Source organism: Penaeus chinensis, chromosome 23 (genome assembly GCF_019202785.1).
Source record: "Penaeus chinensis breed Huanghai No. 1 chromosome 23, ASM1920278v2, whole genome shotgun sequence".
In the NCBI taxonomy this organism is placed as follows: Eukaryota; Metazoa; Arthropoda; class Malacostraca; order Decapoda; family Penaeidae; genus Penaeus; species Penaeus chinensis.
In genome coordinates, this window is record NC_061841.1 from 14,844,888 (window position 1) to 14,867,387 (window position 22,500).

At 39.1% G+C, this 22,500-nt stretch overlaps 2 protein-coding genes across 3 annotated transcripts in view; one reads left to right on the forward strand and one right to left on the reverse strand.

The window, feature by feature from the left end:
- Positions 1–4,330: 4,330 nt before the first annotated feature.
- On the forward strand, positions 4,331–12,971 carry LOC125037516 (phosphatidylinositol 4-kinase type 2-alpha-like; the record flags this gene model as incomplete). Of its 2 annotated transcripts, none has more annotated exon segments than XM_047630677.1 (7): positions 4,331–4,449; positions 5,594–5,797; positions 6,264–6,422; positions 6,590–6,784; positions 7,508–7,735; positions 8,073–8,212; positions 8,788–12,971. In XM_047630677.1, coding segments are annotated over 7 exon segments (1,145 nt in total), but the record flags the coding sequence as incomplete, so codon positions are not given.
- Positions 12,972–22,455: 9,484 nt separating this feature from the next.
- Positions 22,456–22,500, reverse strand: part of LOC125037671 (ankyrin repeat domain-containing protein 50-like) — a 47,071-nt gene continuing 47,026 nt past the window's right edge. Inside the window, 1 exon segment of the mRNA XM_047630867.1 lies at positions 22,456–22,500. This exon segment is cut by the window's right edge and continues 1,414 nt beyond it. The gene's annotated coding sequence lies outside the window, so the exon portion shown is untranslated.

A 22,500-nucleotide genomic window follows, 5' to 3' on the forward strand; every position in this document is an offset into this window, starting at 1 on the left:
ACATACATACATACATACATACATACATACATACATACATACATACACATACACATATTTACACACATACATACATACATACATACATACACATACACATATTTACACACTTACATACATACATACATACATACATACATACATACATACATACATACATACATACATACATACTTATATATATTTGTGACAGAAGCAAGAGCCATAAGGCATGAAAGGTGCAAATGAACTGAATGTTCTTGATGTGATAACAAGGGATGAGGCAAATTGTTTTATAAGTATTTTAACCCAATGGCACTGGAAAAATGCTGTGCTCATTTTTTATTTTTTTGTGAAATGTCTCTGCACATAGATGACTTAGCCACAAAGGAACCAGTCAGTAGACTTTGTGACCGTATCTGATTTTACCTTTCCCTGAATTGGTGGGAGAATTTTATTTTATTTATTTATTTATTTTTTTTTTTTAAATAATGCTATGAATATCACTGGTGTTGTTTTTATTATAGACATTATAATTACTATAATGTTATAAATATTAGTAACAGCATAATAAGATAAAATAAAATAATTCCTTAAATCAAAGAAAAGGGTAAATGGGCGAAACAGGCAGTACTCATATAATTGGCTAATTGGTGACTTATTACAAGTTTAGCCATCTAGGTGTAAAAACAATAATAAACTAAACTCACTGTGGGCATGGGCTGTACAGTGTAGATACATGCCATACCCATCGGCATTGGGTTAATTGCTTGATGTGTGTGGGTTTGGAAATATGCAAGTTGATTGGGGATTTAGAACTGAGCATAATAATGGATGGAGAAAGTTTCATTAGGTTTTGCATATTGTAAAGATATGAATGAAAATTAATATTTTCATGATTCAAGAGGTGTGTTTAACAGATTTCAATTACTTCTTTGTCAGAAATACATGTCTCTTGTGTTGTTGATGATATTCATTCTCATTCATACTTTTTCTTTTCTTTTCTTTTCTTCCTTTCTTTCTCCTATTGTATACTTTTTTTTTACTCCTGTTATATACTGTTTTTTCTTTCTTTTGTTCAGTCATCAATCCTTTTTATTATTATTGTTATTGCTATTTATTGTTTACAATAAATGTTATTATCTTTGTAGTAATAGTAGCAGTAGTGTATGGAATTGACTGAGATTATGGTCATATGTGGCAGTGTTCTTGCTTGTTTTGTAATCTGATATAATTTTTTATTATTTTGTATTTTAATAATTTCCTCTGACTATTATTCTTTTTGCGGTATGGATTATTGCGTATACTCAATCACAAGAATTGATATGGAAGTATAATGTTCAGATTAGAATAACATTAAAGGGCATATTGAGGGAAAAAAATATAGAGAGGAAAGGCACAAAGAAGAAGAAGATAGAAAGGGAGATTTTGTTAACCCAAAGCTTCCAGGAGAATTTGGGGTGTGCTTGGCGTCCACTCCCGGCAGTGTGCATGGCCAGCTGGGCTTGCTTGCTTGGCCTATTTCAGACTTGGTTGTTGTGTTGCACTTACTGTGCTACAACAAAGCAATAGGATGTCTTTTTGTATCACTTGTATCCAATCATGATTTTAATGCTTTTGCTTATCCAGAGAGGCATGATATATAGCCTACTTGCTTGAACAAGCCTTTAGTAGCCTGATTATGTAAGTTTGAGTCCATTCCATTGAATTAGGTGTGGTACACTGTGTAGAAGATGGAATATGGAGGGAGAAAAACAGGATTTTCTTTCACTGTTGTAAATCCTTTTCTCATGAAATAAGAAAGTGTATGCAGTTTATATTCAAAGCTGCTACTCCCATGGTTTTAGTACTTCCCTTTTGTGTGTCAACCTTCAGGACAGTCACACTGGGAGAGTGCCATATGACAAGCTGTAGTTGTGACCAAGTCAGCCCTAACAGAAATAGCACGTCCCATGAAGCCAAACCTAAATCAGCCGAGATATAAACCACATATCATCCGGAGGCTTGGGGTTAAGAAGGAGTAACTTGAATTTTGTAGATGGAGATTTGATGTAACAGAAAAATAGCTTGTGTTGGGGTCTTTTCACTCAATGCCTCCAGTCAGACCACATAACCTCACCTGATTTCACCTTCCCTTGAGTTTTGAGATTTATTATTAGTGATGTTATAATTATTATTATTATTATTATCTTATTACAACTACTAATACTTTCAATATCAATGCGGTTGTTATCACAATATTATTATCATGTCTAAGCACTTATAGAGCCATCTGTTTATAAAGACAATTTATAAACTGAACTCACATTGAGCATGGTATGTCTGTAAGTCTTTGGATCATTTTTGAGATGGGGATCAACTTTTGATGATCTCTATGATTAGAAGGGTTACAAAAATGCTTTTAATCCCTTTTTTTATCTAAAAGTTAAAAGAATTTAAGTGTACCTTTGTATGAGAAAGTAGTATATTATATAATGTTTATTAATAATTTTTATATTTATGTATTTATATATTATTTTTTCTTCCATATACAGTATTTGTTTAAGAAGAGATGCTGCTTTGTAAAAAAAGAGAGAAAAAAAAAATTGTAACTGTTCCAGTTTCTCTTTCTCTTTCTCTCTTTCACTCCTCCTCTCTTCCTCTCTTCCTCTCTTCCTCTCTTCCTCTCTTCCTCTCTTCCTCTCTTCCTCTCTTCCTCTCTTCCTCTCTTCCTCTCTTCCTCTCTTCCTCTCTTCCTCTCTTCCTCTCTTCCTCTCTACCTCTCTACCTCTCTACCTCTCTACCTCTCTACCTCTCTACCTCTCTACCTCTCTACCTCTCTACCTCTCTACCTCTCTACCTCTCTTCCTTCTCATCCTTCTCCCTCCCCTCTCTCCCTCTTCCTCCTCCCCCTGCCTCCCCCTCTCTGTTGCTGTGAAACTTGCATCTTATTATCTTTACTTGGTAATCTTATCAGCTAATTCTAATCAGTTTCTGTCATAACCTGTCATAGATTTGAAAATTTACCAGCACTTTTAGAACATTAATTTTCCTTGTATATGTGGGTAGTAATGCAGTCGTTTCATTACCTTGATTTAATATTTATGTAATGGAGGGAGGAATCTGATTGTGGAAATCTTCAATAAATTTGGTGTAAGATTATCTAACAAGATGATAATCATCTTGATAATCCCTGCGTCAATCTCCTTTCCCCCTCCCTCCCTCCCTCCCTCTCTCCCTCACTCCCTCCCTCTCTCTCTCCCTCACTCCCTCCCTCCCTCCCTCCCTCCCTCCCTCCCTCCCTCCCTCCCTCCATCCCTCCCTCCCTCCCTCCCTCCCTCCCTCCATCCCTCCTTCCCTCCTTCCCTCTCTCCCTCCCTCCCTACCTCCCTCCATCCCTCTCTCTCTCTACCTCTCCCCCTCCCTCCCTCCCTCTCTCTACCTCTCCCCCTCCCTCCCTCCCTCTCTCTACCTCTCCCCCTCCCTCTCTCCCTCTCTCTACCTCTCCCCCTCCTTCTCTCCCTCTCTCTACCTCTCCCCCTCCCTCCCTCCCTCCCTCTACCTCTCCCCCTCCCTCCCTCCCTCTCTCTACCTCCCCCCCTCCCTCCCTCCCTCTCTCTACCTCTCCCCCTCCCTCCCTCCCTCTCTCTACCTCTCCCCCTCCCTCCCTCCCTCTCTCTACCTCTCCCCTCCCTCCCTCCCTCTCTCTACCTCTCCCCTCCCTCCCTCCCTCTCTCTACCTCTCCCCTCCCTCCCTCCCTCTCTCTACCTCTCCCCTCCCTCCCTCCCTCCCTCCCTCCCTCCCTCCCTCCCTCCCTCCCTCTCTCTACCTCTCCCCTCCCTCCCTCCCTCTCTCTACCTCTCCCCTCCCTCCCTCCCTCCCTCCCTCAACCTCTCCCCTCCCTCCCTCCCTCCCTCAACCTCTCCCCCTCCCTCCCTCCCTTCCTCCCTCCCTCCCTTCCTCCCTCCCTCCCTCCCTCCCTCCCTCCCTCCCTCCCTCCCTCCCTCCCTCCCTCCCTTCCTCCCTTCCTCAACCTCTCCCCTCTATCCCTCCCTCCCTCTACCACTCCCCTCCCTCCCTCTACCACTCCCCTCCCTCCCTCTACCACTCCCCTCCCTCCCTCTCTCCCTCATGTGGGAGATTCAACCATGATTGTTGGTGTTAATAGAACTGGGGAAAATTGTTGCTGCAGATTTTTGGCCTCCAGTAAAGAAATTGAAGTGCATTGTTATAGAGAAGGATTGGGGGCCAGGCTTTGATTATTTTGAAGGGTATTTTTTTTTTTTTGCCAGCACTTCCCTGTTAATCTTTTTTTTTCTATCTTCTTCTTGAAGTAGATCATTCTAATGTTGTTGTTTTTTCTCTTTGCAGATGACCCACATTTTACAGACTTAGTAAGACAAGCGGAAACGGCCATTGAAAGTGGGATTTATCCTGAGAGGATATACCAGGGCTCAAGTGGGAGCTACTTCGTCAAAAACAGCAATGGGGTAGGTCTGATCTTGCCTCTTACACTCCGCACGCCTTTTAAACCACGTTATGATAATGGAGGATGATTGTGGTTTTAGTGAGATTTTTTTTGCTCTGAATTTGTTTGTACATTGTAATTGCATTATTTGTTGTTATCAGACACAAAGCAGAGAGTCTTTTCTTTGATGATGGATTTATTTTCTTGTGATACGTGGCCATGAAAGAAATCTTGGCCATAAGCTGTTTTACTTGTTCATTTATTTATTGATTATTAGTCCTTTATATATTTTCTATCATTATTGTTTTTTATTGCTGCCTTTGATTTAATATAGTCGTATAATTTTTACAAAAATTACGTATAAGAAAAAAAATTGTCTCTAATCTGGCTCAACCCAAAAAGAGAGAGAAGGAAGAAGTAGAGAATGTATTATCAATCTTTTATATCCAATTAGTTTACTATGGATGTGGAAAGACATTCAGATATATCATGTACTCACTTTTGTGAAACACTTGGATAACCAGAATTTTTTTAAAAGTTTTTTCCCGCAAATATGGACCTTGTAGCTAGAGCCTTCAGGCATTGGGGAGAAGGCTGCTAGACTTCTGTGACAGCCCCATAGCTTGAAGTGCAGCAGGGATAGGACAATGTCATTCTCATTTGTAAATATTTTGCAAAGTAATGTTATTAAAAATACTTGAGGATAGATCTGCCAGCATGAAAATCCTAGCTTAACCTCATTTTGTAAATTTGCGGACACATACCACAGACATGCAGATATTGAAACACAGACACACTCACTCACTATCTCACTCACTGTCCATTAAAATGATAGCATTCTTAGCTTGAACATAGGTAGTCAAGAAGCTCAGTCAACAAACAACCACAATTTAAAATCACAAAAGTTTGTCCCCTCACCCAAAATAATAATATATTATTATTATTATTATTATTATTATTATTATTATTATTATATTATTATATTATTATATTATATTATTATATTATTATATTATTATATTATTATATTATTATAATATTATAATACAAGCATATACCAGACAAGTGGTCATGTATCACACACATGGACCTTACAAACATACAATACAAGCATTTTTTCAACTTAATGACCAACCTCTCCACCCATTCTTCCCCATCTCTCCCAGCAGAAAGTCATTGCTGTGTACAAGCCGAAGGACGAGGAGCCATATGGTCGCCTTAATCCCAAGTGGACCAAGTGGTTGCACAAGGTGTGCTGCCCATGCTGTTTTGGACGGTCATGCCTTGTGCCCAACCAGGGCTACTTATCAGAGGCGGGCGCATCCCTTGTTGACCAGAAGCTGCAGCTGAACGTTGTTCCTAAAACTAGGGTGAGGGATGGGGGCCATCTGTGTTTGATTACTTTTTTTTTGCAATTGTTGTGTGTTTGAAGGTTCATTTACTACTTTGTACTTATTTACTATAAGTTTTTTCATATATGTTTAGCATTTTTATGTTCTTAGTTTAGTAATTTTCTATTTACTTTTTGCCACTCCCTAAATTAAAGAGTTCTTTGAATTTGTAATCCAAATTGATTGATGGGTGACTTATTCTTAGTTCTTGATTTGTTTTTTGTAGATTGTGTATTGGGAATCTCAATTCATCTAAGGTAAAGCTGATAATATATAAACTTTAATTCCAAAAATTTACCTTCCACAGAAAAAAAAGTTTGGCTATCTTTGTGGCTGGGTGACAAAATCAGTAGAGGAGTTACAGTCATTAGGGGTTAAAGAAGCAGAGTAATGTAAATGCATATGAAATCAGTGATGCTTATTTCTTCTTTTTCCAATTTTCTAGGTAGTCAAATTAGCTAGTGAAACCTTTAATTACACAAGGATAGACAGAGAAAAGTCAAGAGCCAAAAAATTGGTGTCGGAGAGATTTCCAAAAGTAGGGAGACACTTCCACAGGATCGGTCTTCCTCCCAAAGTCGGCTCCTTCCAGCTGTTTGTTGAGGTTTGTGCACTCTCTTGCATTGATGGTTGCTTTTATGCTGATCTTTGGGGCATTTGTTTACCTATATATTTACCATTTATTAATTCTCCTTTTCTGTTTTCATTTTATATGTTTCACACATTACTGGAATCTGTAAAGGGACTACCCTCATCTCTCATTCCACTCAGGGCTTCAAAGATGCAGACTACTGGCTTCGGAGGTTTGAAGCAGAGCCCTTAGGAGAAACTACCAGCCGGCAGTTCCAGCTCCAGTTTGAGCGGTTGGTTATCCTCGATTACATCATCCGAAACACGGACCGTGGCAACGACAATTGGCTCATCAAGTACGACAAGCCAGAATTGGATGACCAGGGAGATGGGGAGGTCAGGAAATAGATTTTTTTATCCCCCCATTTTTTAAGTTCTTTTGTATTAACCACATGCCACTAGGGAAAATGCTGTCCTCATTTTCTATTTTTTTGTGAAATGTCTCTGCATATGGTTGGCTCTTCTAGTGCTTAGTCACAAAGGAGTCAATTAGTAGACCTTGTGATGTTACCTATTTTCACCTCTCCTTGAATTGACAGGAAAAACATATTTTTTACTAATGCTATGAATATCGATGGTGTTATTTTTATTATAGACATTATAATTACTATGTTATACATTAGTAACGGCTAAATAAGATAATGTAAAATATTTTCATAAATCAAGGAAAGGGCAAACAGGTGAGGCAGACAGTACTTGTAATTTAGTGACTTAGTATAAGTGTAGCCATCTAGGTTTAAAAACAATTAATAAAGTAAACTCACAGTGGGCATGGTATGTACATACATGCCATGCCTGTTGGATTTGGGTTAATAATTGATAGTTTCCTTTACATTTAATTAGCAGTACTTTTAGAAAGATTACATTAGAATGACTAGATCCCAAGGGAAAACTTCAGTCCATGATGGCTAAGTACTATTTTGTTATTGATAAAGATCTATAAGTAAAGGGCAAAATACATTTAATTTATCAGAAATAATCAGATTGTATTCAGTAGCTAAGCAGAGAAGGGAAACCTCAAGCTGCAACTCATCTTGCTGCCTCCTCTCCCTCCCCCAGGACTGGTCTCTCGTGAAACCCCCAGAAGTGAAAGTAGCAGCTATTGACAATGGTCTGGCATTCCCCTTCAAGCACCCAGATTCCTGGCGGGCGTATCCCTACCATTGGGCATGGCTTCCTTGGGCCAAGGTCTCCTTCAGCCAGGAGACACGTGACCTGGTGCTCCCCCTCCTCTCAGACATGAACTTTGTGCAGGAGCTCTGTGATGACATGTATAATCTTTTCCAGGTGAGATACAGGGGAGGGGAATGGATATTTTCTGCTTTTGCCTTCTTATTTTTCTTCTGGATCTTCTGGTGGTTCTCACTTTTTTGTACTTATTAGCTTCTATTTCCCTGTTTTCCCCTTCTTTCCATGTTTTCTCATATTTTTCCATAACTAGATTATTTTAAATTCTTAGAATTACAGGTGAAAAGCTAAGTTGATGTAGTCATAAAAAGTAACAAAGGAATACATGTACATAAGTTTCTATGTAAACATTTGTGGATTGAAATTTGAAATTAAATGATATGGAAAAAAAGTCCTTTCTGCTCAGTTACTAATCACACACAAAAAAAAATTGCAGACTGACAAAGGTTTTGATCGACACATATTTGAGCGCCAGATGTCTGTAATGCGAGGACAGATATTGAACCTGACACAGGCTCTTAGAGATGGCAAGAGTCCTGTACAACTGGTCCAGATGCCAGCTGTCATAGTGGAGAGGTATGTTGACCAGATTTTGGACTGTTGTTATGTATATGTATATGTATATATATATGTATATATATATGTATATGTATATGTATATGTATATGTATATGTATATGTATATATATATATATATATATATATATATATGTATATATATATATATATATATATATATATATATATATATATACATATACATATACATATACATATACATATACATTAACATATACATATACATATACATATATATATATATATATGTATATGTATGTGTATGTGTATGTGTATGTGTATATATATATATATATATATATATATATATATATATATATATATATATGTATATGTATATGTATATGTATATATACATAATTTTTTTGTCAGGAGAGTGCTTTATTTATTGTTAAAAATATAAGTAATTTTATGAAGTATGTTTGTAGAATTTTTTTGGATCTTCTGTATTTTGTATAAAAAGCTAATTTTTTTCTACCCCTTTTTCTAACTTCCTTCCTCCTCCTCCTCATCCTTGTCTACATTGTCCACATTCTCATCCACGTTCTTTTCCCACCCCTTTTCACCCCTAGGTCGAAAGGAAGAGTAGGAACAACTGCCCGTTTCCGTTCCTTCAGTGACACCTTCACGCAGTCATTCCAGGAAAAGAGTCCATTCTTCTCGTGGTGTTGAGAGGCGCCAGGAATAGACAACTAGACATATGGATTGAGGGGGAACAAGAGGGACTGTTTGTAACACATTAATCATTTAAGTGATATTGAAAATGATTGTATAATTTTTTTCATAGCATTTGTTGAATATCAGATTTTCTTTCCTTTTTTTTTCTTTTTTTATCTTTTATCATATTATGAATGTATGTATACTAATTATGATGCACTTGTGTGTTGTTTATTCAGAGAGAGAGAGAGAGAGAAAGAGAAAGAAAGACAAACACATGCAAACTTGAACATAAAACAAAGAGTGCTATTGGTGTGGTAACCTTTTTGAGAATGATATAAGGCAGGTAGTCAGTTCCAGAACCTGCATTAGGGAAATGGTGGTTGACATTACACAATGCATCCCAAATCTGAGGGCCATGAATATGAAACATTTTAAGAAAAACGGTGCATTCCCCTCCTATCTGTGCACCTCCACTGAAGCAGTCAGCCTGTGGCCTATACTGCTGAAGCCCAAGGCAGTGGTGAGCAGCGGAATGTAATCACTGGTTTCGCTTTAAGAACTGAAGAGGACACAGTGAATACCAGTGATTTTGAGGATTCACGTGATGAGGATGGTGATGGAAATGGAATGGAGACTGCAGATCATTTAAAAGTCAGATTTCATAACCGTATATTTATCAAAAATTAACTTAATGTATGAATGTCCAATCAGGAAGTAGCCAGCCTAATGAGTTGATGTTTAAAGAATATGAGTGAAGCACAAATGATAAAAAAAAAATAAAAAAAAACATAGAAAAATGTAATAGAAAGATGTACAGTCTCAGTGATCCCCCTTTTTTCATATAAATACTTTATTATGAAATTAATTTAATTTCTGTGTAAACAAGAATAAAAATGACTAAAGCTTATGATTTCCAATCAGAAATATATATATCTGTCTACTTTGGGGGTTTGTTGGTTATTTAATTACACCAAGGTTAGGAAATCATTGTTGTACTGAATATTGATGCATTGTTGATAAGGAAGCAGTTGCAAGTCCAGCTCATCTCAATTGCTCTGTCATGGCATTAAGAGAGGATGGTGTGTGCGTTGTGTGTGAATGAATGAGGCGAGGTGAGTGCATGTGTAGATGCTAGTAGCATTTGTTTATTCCTTTTTCCTTTTCTTCTTTTCTTTTGTAATGGTTTCTTCCCTTCCCTGTCTGTCTTGCATTTGCCTGTGTGTTTTTCATTATTATTATTTTATTTTATTTTTTTCAATGTGTGTATGAATTTTTTGACAACTTTCCAAACCTAGAGGAGAAAGATAATTAGGATTAATTATGTAAAGGAAATATATTTATATAGAATAACCAGTCACAACAGCATCTGACATTGTCATCTCAGTGATTTTACTCATATTGAGTAGGGATTTTAATTTCTTCCCCATATCGTTTTTTCTTTCTTTCATGTAAAAGATAGTCTGGAAAAGGGAAAATTCTATCAAAAATTTTTAAAACCAAAGGATGTATACCTACCAGGAAAAAGTTGTTGTTGAGAGTAGTTAATTAATATTTTGCCTCTTCTTGTGTACAGCATTGATGGAAACTTTTGCAGGGATATGTAGTGTCTATGATGTCAGTTGAAAGTCTTGTTACATCCTTTTTTTTTTTCCTTCTCCTTTGTTTGCACTTTCAATATTACTATTTTGATTATTATATTTCTACTTCCTTCATATATGGTTTAAATATTGTTATTTTCATTTTCATTTTGCTTCCACCCTGAATGTGGAAAAGACCTTTTGGTAGACTCATCACACTCAGACACCTTGACCCCTTAAGAAAGCTCTGTGATAGTAAATTACTTTACAGAAGAATGGCTGTACACTGCAGTCACTGAGACTGAGAAATTTGACACTAAGGGAGTTCATTCGATGTTATTGGAGCTGGGGCATTGTAAGGTGTGGCGTATGTGGTTTCAGTGACTTTCTTGTTAAAGAAATTTGAAAGTGAAAGTGGTGTGAGTGAATTGATAAGTCCTTTTTCTTTAAGGACTTGTTTTTCATAGTTCATAGTATGACCAAAGTTGGAATTAATAATAGTAATGATAGCAAAGATAATATTAATGTGTATAGTCAATATATTTTTCAAGTTATGATCATAAAAATCTTTGGATTTGATTTAGTGTTGACTGGTGGATGGTTTCTGGGTGCCAGTTATGCAGCATTTGTCCAGATTTTACAGGAATTTGGCTTTCACTATGTATGTGATAATAACCTTATGATTGATTTATTATTTCCATAGCATTATTGTGGGCCTATTTTGAATTTTTTCTTTACTTTTCTATTTCCTTGGCACTCGGTCCAATTAGCAGTGGAGATGCCAAGGAAAGCAGTCCAAAAGAATATTACTGGCTAGTTTGCAGTTGGCCTTAAAACTGAAAGAAAAGTAATAAAACAAAAAACATGAGGCATTGTGTGTAAGAGGAGGAAGCTACACTTTGTTTTTACAGTAAAAGGAGAATGACAGGAATATACAAAAAAAAAAAGCACTCACAAATTGTTGAACTGGTGCCTGAAGTGTATGCAGTTCCAGACCATTTTTTTTCTTTTTTTTTTTCTTTTCCTTTCTTTTCCTTTCTCAGTTCACCAAAAGTTACCAGATAGTTGGCCTTTAAGCTTTGCTTTTATTCTTAGTGTTGTTGTTAGCATTCTTAACATTGCTGTTATTAATATAATATTATTATTATTATTATTATTATTATTATTATTATACTATAAATAATAATCATTAATATGGTTGAGTATTATATGAAGTTTTATTAATTAATTTTGAAGTTATTTTGGTATTTTTAGAAAGTGATTTGTATTACGAGACTAGGAAACACTTATTCTGCTTCCTTGCAAGTTAAATTGTTTTATGTATCTGAAAAATCAGTGCTGCATTTATCAAGAATATAGGCCTGTATATGAGAAAGTTTTCTAAATTGTCATGTCATCAGTTGCAAATTGTCCTGTGTGCAGCTGGAGATTATGCTTTCACGAGATGTTGAAAGGGTGTATATGCTCATCACTAGGGACTGTTTTGGTGTACATACTTTTTTTTAAATACACACAAAGTAGCATCTACATTGAGTTGATATTATTATTATTAAATTCTACAGTATTTAAAGCACAGGATCTCCTGACTTTAGGTTTTAGAATTCAGTAAAAAGCTTGAGGGAATATGGTGGTCTCTTATATTTGATAATGTGAAGTTTGTAGATTTTTCTTTATAAATTTCCCCATGCTGTAGCATTTTGTAGCCAGAATTCTTCAGGTTTGTCTGTTAAATCACCCTACTTCTGCACCACAGGATGCTGTTCTTCATAAAGGTTTGAACCATGCAAGCATTTTTCCATTAGATGCCCTTGTACCTTATTTGAGACAGCCTTTGTTAATTGAATATAAGTTTTGATTTATTATTATACATTGTTTTTTTTCCTGTGGCTTTTATTTCTAAAGAGTGCCTCCTCTGCTGTCAACAATCTTCCCTTTTTTCATCCCTTCCCTTGTGCATAAATAGAAAATATTGCAAGAAAAAGATGTATGTTCAGGATGGTGCCTTCATATTGTATATTGTTCTGTCTACATATTGTATATGCTTAGTATGATGATAAGGAACTGTCTTACAGAAGAAAAAAGGAAAAAAAAAAGCTGCCAGAGCTTTGCCACATTGTAATTGTATTTTGAACTTGAATAGTATTTTTTAAGGAAGAGTATGTAGAAACTTCATAAATATGGTTTTCAGATTTTTTTCAGGGGGGGTTTGTATTTTGTGCAAGGCACTGTAATTGCCTTTGTAAATGTCACCATATTTCTATTTAATGACATATAGGGTGTAAACAAAAGATTTTTTTAAAAAGTACAGAAAAAAAATTCTTCAACAGATGTTAACTTTAAAATTTCCAGAAAGCTGGTACTGTTAGCGGCACTTTTTAACACGCCAAATTTGAAACCCAGCTGTATGACCAGTAAGTTGTAAAGCAAAGTCAATGCAAAATAATAAGCTTATACCTATTTATCTCTTATTATTGTATGTCAAAGCTTCCTTATAAATATACCTAGTCTTAACATTTGTTTATCCTTGTTTTTGTTTCCTTGTGTTCAAGTATTATATTTTGGTGTAAGAATGGTGCAGTGGTAAAAAACATGAAGAAAATAGAATAACTATTATATCTGGCTAAAAAAAGAATGAAAAAGAAAAGAAGAAAAAATTTATCCTTACTTGGACTGCACAGTATATCAATGTCTTTCTAGTAAATGATATTGCCCAAAAACAATTTTTAACTACAGAGTGAGAGAGAGAAAAAAAGTACAAAATAATATATGTAATACAAGGGAGCCAGTTACCCTTTTTATATTTGAGCACTTCAGTATCATCAATTGGCAATTGACGACCGTGTGAAGGATGTAATATTGAAATGAATTTTGTTGGTCTCTAGCTATATAGTATATTTATTTGTTTTACCTGGTAACTATTAACCACTGTCTTTGACTACAACATCCCTCCAGTCCTTTGCTCATTTTTGTCATACCTTGGACCTCAGCCCTTTCCTCATCTAATTTTGCATGGTCGTTTCTTCTCCTCCTTTCCTTTTCCTTCTCTTCTTCACCCCCTTCTGTTCACTTCCTAAGGTGTGTGAGAGCCGTGTTGATAGGATGAAAGGCTGAACAGCCTCCAGATGCCATGGGCGCAGTATTCCCTTGGTTAATTACCTAGCCCTTAACCCTTCTGAGACCTTGAAGGGTTGACCGTTTCTTTTGCCTACTTATTTCAGGCATACCTTAGCCAATAATGAAGATTTTTTACCCTTTTTAGGGGCATTAACTATCCTGTCTAAATTTGATTTCTCTGGTTTTCCAACTCCTGCCTCTCCTTTTACACGGCTCTGGCCATTGATACCAATGCTCCCTCCTCGATGCTTGCTGTCAAATCTATCCATTCTGAATCATCCACCAAGGTCATTACTCAACCTTCAGAATACAACCCGTCATGTCTCTCAACATCCTTCACTCCATCTCTTACTGCATCGTCTTCATTGTCTCCCCCCACCCCATTATTACTACTATTCATTCTTCTTGTCCTCCCCACAGTACTGCCTCACACCGCACCACCCCATCTTCCTACCATCTTATAAACTACATCCACCTCAACAAACCTTCTGAGTACCCTTTTTTGCCCAGCCGAGGGGGGGTCGATTGTTTGTGATTCCCCCTACAGCCCCTTACACTGACAATACCCTTCTCCTTCAACAATGTCTCCAAAAACAAGTACGCAAAGTTTCATTACGCAGTCGTTCCGATCGTCCACGCCTCGTCAAAGTTACATCAGAGTCCCAAGCTCGTGCACTAACTACCCTGGCAAACTTATTCCTGCCTAACCTCACTCATCCCTTAATACTTTTACCGGAACTGTTTTTACCTCCCTGACTGATTGTCCTGTCTACAAGAACTGGTCAGACTGTGAATATGACCTGCTCGCCTGCCTCGTCGACTATGGTGCAGTAGCAGTACAGGGCTACACAATCCCTGCCAGAGGCTAACGTATGCCCTACACCAATATTGCCAAGATTAACTTCCGTAGACATGACCGCCCCCAAAAAGTTTAAATTGGTGGAGTGTCCTGCCCTGTCCGACCATGTCGACCCCCTCCCCGTCATTGTCAGAAATGTTGACGTTATGGCCACCCATTCACAAATTCACTCCACAGCCTACTGCCCTCTATGTGCCCAACCTGGTTACGACCGTTCTAATTGCTCTGCTCAGTCACGCACATGTGCCCATTGTAGTGGCTCCCATAATGTATTTTATTGGAACTCTCCTGCCCTGAAGCTTGATTCCGAGGTAGCAATTCTCAGATTCAAACTAGGCCTCACTCTGTGTGAGGCCAGACAGGGAGCACGTCGATGAGGTTTTTCTCTTTCTACCTGTTCCAAAACTACCCTTCATTCCAACCCCTTCCCATCATCTCAAGATGTCTCGGTATCTCCCCAGTATCTCTTCTCTCCACTTCGCACATCCTACCTCTACTCCCTCTCCCCCCAGTCAAATTCCTTTTCCAGTCCAAATAAAAACACTCAAATCTCTACCACTTCCTCGATGCCTGCCCCTTCTCACTCTACCTGTCGTATAGACAGGTAAAGTTCAATCCCATTTTCTCCTATCACACCCTCTCCTACTCCCACCTTTTCCTTGGACATCTATCCCATTTTCTCCTTCTCACAAGAAAACCTTTTTTCTCTCAGACCTCCCCACGTAACCCCCCTCCAGAAACTCCCTAAAAGTCCCTAAACATGACCCAAGAGAAAACAGTGCTCCTCATCAACCTTCCAATCCCTCTATTCCTATTTGCTATACATTCAAAGTATTTGCCGATAACCGTCCTCCCCCACCTCTTCCACAAAACACCCCATCCTCTGCCTCTATCTTCCCCATTATCCTTAACACTCCCACCTGGATGCTCACGTTATTCCTTTATGTCGCAAAAATGCCCTTCTCCGGATCATTTCCCCCCTGACATTCTTCCTCATACTTCATCATCTTCCCCTGTCGCCTTATCTCATTTTCTGGATTCTTCTCCTACGCCTCCAACTACCATTTCTATCCATATTAACTGCTGGTTGATTTTATAATGTTTTTTTTTAGCAGTTTTCCTCACACGGTGTTCCTCTCCCTTCCTCAGACACATAGATACTTTCCATTTGATCTAATCTTCCTATACCCTCAACCCCTTCCCTATTACAAATACCCGCCATACTCCATTTGCTTTCTCTTCTTTACCCTTTTCCTTTTTCATTACCCCTCCAATACCTTGCTCGTTGTTGTCGGAGGAGTGGGCATAGGAGACGGAGACTGAGGGTCAATGTTGCCTTGGACCTCAGCCCTCCCCTCAACTAACTTTGCATGGTCTTTTCTTCTCCCCCTTTCCTTTTTCATCTCTGCTTCATATCCTTGTGTCCACTTATCCTAATTGTTAACTGCTTTACCATTTTCACCACAATACTTTTATCATAGTGCTATATGACCTTTGATGTCTAGTACATTTAATTGTTTTAACCTTTAACCATTCACTACCACAGTGTTCAACAACCTTTACCGAATGTAAGGGAACTAACATATCGATGTCTCATCAAGACCGGAGCAGGCATCGTTTTTGACAGAGACATTTTTTTATGACAATACCAGGCTCTTCTGTTTGACACAGATAGGACCATAATACATTAGACTGTAGAACTGTCTGTGCCATAAGGAAACGTCCAAACTATGGATTGGCTCATAATGGTCACAACTATATTCTAAAAGATGGTTGAAGCCAAAGAAAAATGAACACTCCAAAACAAGGAACGCCACTTCTAGATTTTCTAATGGCCAACCTCGACAAATTAATGAAAAAACAAAACAAAAAGAGAACACATGATCGTTGGCAACGTTAACCAGCACTAGGTTCTATCATCCCTTGACACATTTTTAACCTTGTATAATCAATAAAACCCATGCCCCCCAATCCCTTACTCTATTTTCGTGGGGCCCAGTGTGGGGGATCACCCCTGCCTTGAACCTCAGCCCTCGCTTCAATTAAATTTTAATTTGCATGATCTTCTCCTCCTTCCCATTTCCTTCTCTTCTTTGTCCACTTCTTCTGTCCACTTGTCCTAATCGGTAACACATGCCTTTTTTGCCACAAAACTTTATCATAATGCTCCCTACTTCCTTAACTCCTTCCCCTACTATTAACTTTTACCTTATGCTATGCCCTCTCTCTACCCTTTCCACTATCGTACTATCCTCTAGTACTGTTCAAACTGTAACTTTGCCCTAATCATTAACTCATTCCTAACCGTGTTCGCTATTTACTTACTGTGGCTTTGCCTTAGATGTTAACGCGGTAGAACATTTTCAATAGATAAATGATACAAAACCATGTAAATTTTCCCCACCGCTGCTCAGGATCTTTTTGGAGCTAGTAATAGTTATCTATAGAAAAGCTACGGACTATGTAGCGTATGAACAGTTATAGACTACTGCAAGATCAAAGACGAACAATTTCAAGAATGGAAACGAGACAAGGCCAACTGGCGTAATATAAAACAAAGGCTAAATGCCATTAACCAGAGACAGGAGCTGTCTGGAGACTGAGGCCAAGAAACACAAAAACTGACAAATAATTCAGTGCCTACAGACAAAATGCATTCCTCAATACATCTCTAAATAAAGGAATAAATAAAACGAGACCCCCCAATCCCTTGCTCGTTGTTGTCGTAGGGGGTGGGGGGCTTAGAAGACGGGGACCGAGACCCAATGTAGGGGATTACCCCTGCCTGAGGCCTCAGACGTCGCCTAAAGTATTGTTGCATGGTCTTTTCTTTTCCTTTCCTTTTCCTTTTCTCCATCCTCTTGCTCTGAACACTTATCTTAATGCTTTTTTCGATAGATAAATAAATCTAAAATAAGAGATCAACCTTGGTTAGGACTAGTGTCGGGCAGTCTCTCATGGCAAATACCGCGCTTGGGGAAGATATAAACAAAATCTATCAGTGAGGAATAAAACTTATAACTAATGAATAATTGTCAACATGGCAAGAACGCAGCGATGGGCAATTAAGAAGTGGAAAGAAACAAGCAATAAAGGGCAAACTTTGATAGAATGCACTAAAGAAGCTTGGTGAATCACGGATTTCTGTCATTCCTCATCTTGATACACAAATTGGTAATGTTGCTTTTTCCACACAGGACAAAGGTGAATAATTCTCAAGTTATTTGGCTGGAAAATGACGATCGATCATCTAAATGTAGGTCCTGTATTAGTGTCTGCACTAACAAATACTAAAGTTTGTGAAGTGTTGAAGCTCCTTAAAGTATTGTGCACTGCAGATGACACATTTCGCCTTTTCAGACTAATATCGTTTGTATGATCATGTTTGTATACTATAAGAGTACAGATTGCATATATAAATACACCGAAATGTATGTATGCGTGTATGTATTGGTATGCATGTGGAGTTTCCTGTTATTGGTTGAAACAAATAAATGTGCTAGACATCGAGGTCATATAGGTGAAAAAGGGTAGAAATGAGTTGTTTAGGGTAAATGTGTAAGAAGTTAAAAGCTCAACATCAATATTGGAGAGTATGGTAATGAAAAGGTGTAGAGAGGGGGGAGGGGGGGGGAGTGATGCGGTATAGTATAAGGTAAGGGTTGTTAAAAGGGAAAATGAGTTACGGGCGAAGGGCGATTAGAGCAAATGGAAGATATTTATAGCCTGAGGAAGAACAAATTGTCAAAGGAAAAGGTATAGGATTCCGAGAGGATGTCCGAGGGTCGGAGAAATGAGAACAAGGGAGGATAAGCAGAGGTTCGGATTACTGTACAACGGGGACAGGAAAGTAGAGTACGTGGAACCACAAATAATCGATCACACTTGGCTGGGCTAAAAAAAGGGTACTCAAAGGTTTTGTAGAGGTAGAATTAGTTGAAGAACGAGTTGGTCCTCAGCCTTCGCCTCATCTAATTCTGCATGGTCTTTTCGTCTCCTCCTTTCCTTTCCCTTTTCGTCAACCCCTTGTGCTGTCCACTTATCCTAATCGTTAATTCATTTTTGCCGTTTTCGCCACAATACGTTATCGTAATGTTCCCTACTTAACTCCTTCCCCTGCTAACAACACATCAGTTTCCTCTCTCTACCCTTTTCATTGCTATACTACTCTCTAGTAGTTCAACCTGCAACTGTACCCTAATCATTAACTCATTCCTAACCCTTTTCGTCACTATACTTTGCCATATGACCTTTGATGTCATATATCCCTTCCTTAAATGGGGGCTTTGCTTTCAAGCCTCACGCTATAGCTATATTTTGAAAACGCCGCTAATGACCTTAGATGTTGACGCGGCAGATAATTTGGGAGTTGTAATAAGGGAGGATGGAGTTAAAATGAAGACGACTGCAGGATGAAGAAAAGGGATAAAGGATATTGAGAGAGGACGGAATGTATTCTGAAAGTTGAGTAATGACCTGGGCAGGTGCTTTGGAATGGACTGAGGTGACAGTAGGCATCGAGAAGGGGGAAGATGGTTAATGGTTAAAAGCAAAATAAATGTGCTAGACATCTAAGGTCATGTAGCACTATAGTTGGGTTGGGTTAGTGATTAGTTGTTAAAGCTGGGTTAAGGAATTGGTGAGTGAATGGGTTAGGGTCGGGTTAGGTAATGTAAAGGGGTTAGATTAAGTGAAGGATATATATGCGTTTGAGGAAGAAAAACTAGGTTGTCAAAGCAGAAAGTGTGAGATTCTGTAAGGATGTCTGATAGGTTGGGATGTGTATGTAGGGAGGATAGGTGGGGAATGTAGAGCTTCACGTGGGCATGACAATAGAATGTGTGGGACTGAAAGAGGAACATTACATAAGGAACATAGGGGTGGATCAAGTTTCTTGTAGGCATATAATGGATGGGTTATAAGAGGAGAGGATATGACGGAGGTCAGGTCTGTGAGAGCGGAAACCGCGAATGTTCCTATGAAGGATAGTTATACTTTCGTTGATTTAGTGGCAAAGATTGCATTGCGTGTTGGAGAATTTGAAAGTAGGTGCTAGAGGGTGGGATAATGAATGAGGTTGGGGAGGTGGTGTTGTATCAGGGGGGGTGTCGGGATGTAGAGGGTCTGGGGAAGAGGGTACTTCTGACATGAGGGATTCACGTGTGTATCCCACAATAGAGGGGATGGTGGGAGGGTTAATATAGGTGGGGCTGGAGTCGGGGGGAATGGGTTTTGTTGGGATGGGGTAGGAGGATTGGGTGTAGGGAGAACATGAGTAGGAGGAGGATGGATATCGGCAGTCACTTTGTGTGGAGGGAGCGGGAGTCGTAGAATTTGAAGGTGGATGAGTATTAGTTTGGGACTCGATTATGTAGTTATGGATATCTTCAAGAGTTTCTGTAGTGGAGTTGGTTGGGGAATTTTGTGAGATAAAAGTTTTCTTGTGAGGGTTAATGGTTAATGGTTAAAAGCAAAATAAATGTGCTAGACATCTAAGGTCATGTAGCACTATAGTAAATGGTAGTGAAGGGTGGTCGAGTTAGTGATTAGTTGTCAAAGTTGGGCAAAGGAATTGACGAGTAAATGGGTTAAGGTTGGGTAAGGCAATGTATAGGGGTTAGATCAAGTGAAGGATGTATATGCATTTGAGGAATGAAAACAGGTTGTCAAAGCAGAAAGTGTGAGAAGTTGTGGGAGGGATAACGAAAAATCGGTCCCATTTGGCTGGGCTAAATAGATTATTTAAGAATTTTGTAGAGATGGGGGTAGTAGAAGGACGGGGGCATGTGGAAGAGGGAGTAGTGTTGAGGGAAGTAGTGTTATGGGGAGGTGGACAATAAGGTTGTAAGGTAGTATAAGGGAGGATGGGGTAGTTGATGAAGAAGGTTGTGGGGGTATAGTTGTTGAAGTTGAGCATGTTGGGAGTAGAAATGTCTCCTGGGGTGTTGATTAGGGTGGATACTGTACTAGTAGGCATTGAGGAGGGGGTATTAGTTGTAGTGTTCAGATCCGTGGTCAAAGGAGAGCCTGGGGTCAGGGAATTGGGCGAGTTTGAATTGGTGGAGCAATTTGATGAAGAGGCAAGCCTCATTGCCTCTAATAATGGTATGGTTAATGGTTAATGGTTAATGGTTAAAAGCAAAATAAATGTGCTATCTAATAATGGTATAAAATCTTCATTGTTGGCCATGATAAGCCTGGAGTATGTTGGGGAGAGAAACGGTCCACCCCTCAGGGTCCCTTGAGGGGTAAGGCCTAGATAACTAAAGCAGGGGAATACCGTGCCCATGGCTCCCTCAGGCCGTTCAGGACTGGCACAGTCAGCCTTTCATCCTTTCAGCACTGCTCTCACACCTTAGGAAGTGGATAGTAGAAGGGGTTGGTGAAGGGACAAACGAAAAAGTAGGAGGGAAAAAAAAAAGACTATGCAAAATTTGTTGAGTCGAGGGCTGAGTTCCAAGGTTGGGGAGTTCCCCAGCATTGGGTCCCAGTCTCTGCCTCCTAAGCCCCCCCACGACAACAACGGGCAAGGGATTGGGGGGGACAAAATTAGTTAAGGTGAGGGCTGAGATCCAAAGTACAAGTGATCCCCTACAGTGGGCCTCCTGCCCTGTCTACAAGGATCGGCCAGACTGTCGAGAAGACTTAGTCGGCTGCCTCACTGACTATGATCGTCATCGCCACAATGCTATACCATTCTTCCTCAAGGAAGTGAGTTCTCCACCAATAGTGCCCAGGTTACCTCCGTTTTTCAGACCTCCCCAACCAACTCCACTTCAGAAACTCTCTCGGAAGTTCAAACCTATCCAATCGTGACCCAAGATTACATGCCTATACCTCATCCATCCCCCAATATCTGTTCCCATTCCCTCTCCACTCAAATGACTGCCATTACCATTCAATCATGTTCCTTCTTCACCCTTCTTCCCATTTCCCACTGCTGCTTCTACATCACCCACCATCCTTCCCTTTCATCCCTTCTGCTTCCTCCTGGATACACATGTGACTCCCTTCCTGGATTCTCTATTAATTGTCCTTAAACCCCCGTTCTTCTTTTGCTAATGCCTACCACTCCCTATGGATATCCTTGCAGAATCCAACATTCCTTCCTCTGATAACTTTGATCTAATCACCCTTGTTAATCCCTACCTTAGCTTATTTATTCACCCTCTCGTTTCTTCCAATTCCTGAACTGCTAAATGCCGAACGTGTAACCTCAAATCATCAACCCCCCACCCCCATCCTATCACTACTACACCTCTCTATAGTGCTACATGATCTCTGATGTCTAGCACATTTATTTTGCTTTGTAACCATTAACCATTGTCCTTTCAATATGGATCTCACATCTTGGGAAGTGAACAGATGGGATTGGAGAAGAGTAGGAAAAGAAAAGTGGGGGAGGAAAATTAATTCTATTTATTGGAATTTTTCTGCCGCATCAACATTTAAGGTCATTAGCGGTGTAAACAAAACATAGCGATAAGGTGGGGCTTAGGGTTTGGGTTCTGTAAAGCAATGTTTGTAAATTTTCAGAATTAACAAATTTTCAGTTAACGATTTGGATATGTGGACAGAAGGAGATGAAGAGGAGAAGGAAAAGGAAAGAGGGAGAAGAAAGGGATCCTGCAAAATTAGTTGAGGCAAGGGCTGAGGCTCACTCTCTGCCTCCTAAACCCCACCAGGGTAACACGCATGGGATTAGGGTGGGTGGGTGGAGAGGAAAAGATTGCAAATTTAGTTGAGCCGAAGACTGAGGCCCCAAGATAGTCAAGGTTGCCAACACTGGGCCTGTCTCCATCTCCTAAGCCCCCCACAACAACGGGCATGGGATTGGGTAGGTGGTGTACATCTTGTGAATTACCAGTGCAGGATGCTGTAGATCCACACCAGAGCATGCATATGCTGTGTTTCGACTTCTCACAATACTACATGCTACTGTATAGGACACACAACAGGGTCGCATAACTATGTGGATTTTAAAATTTCCAACAAAAACACTGTTGTTTCAGGATAAGAAAAACAAAGTGTTAAAATTTGTATAATTATTGGGTGACTGAATTTGTTTCTCATAC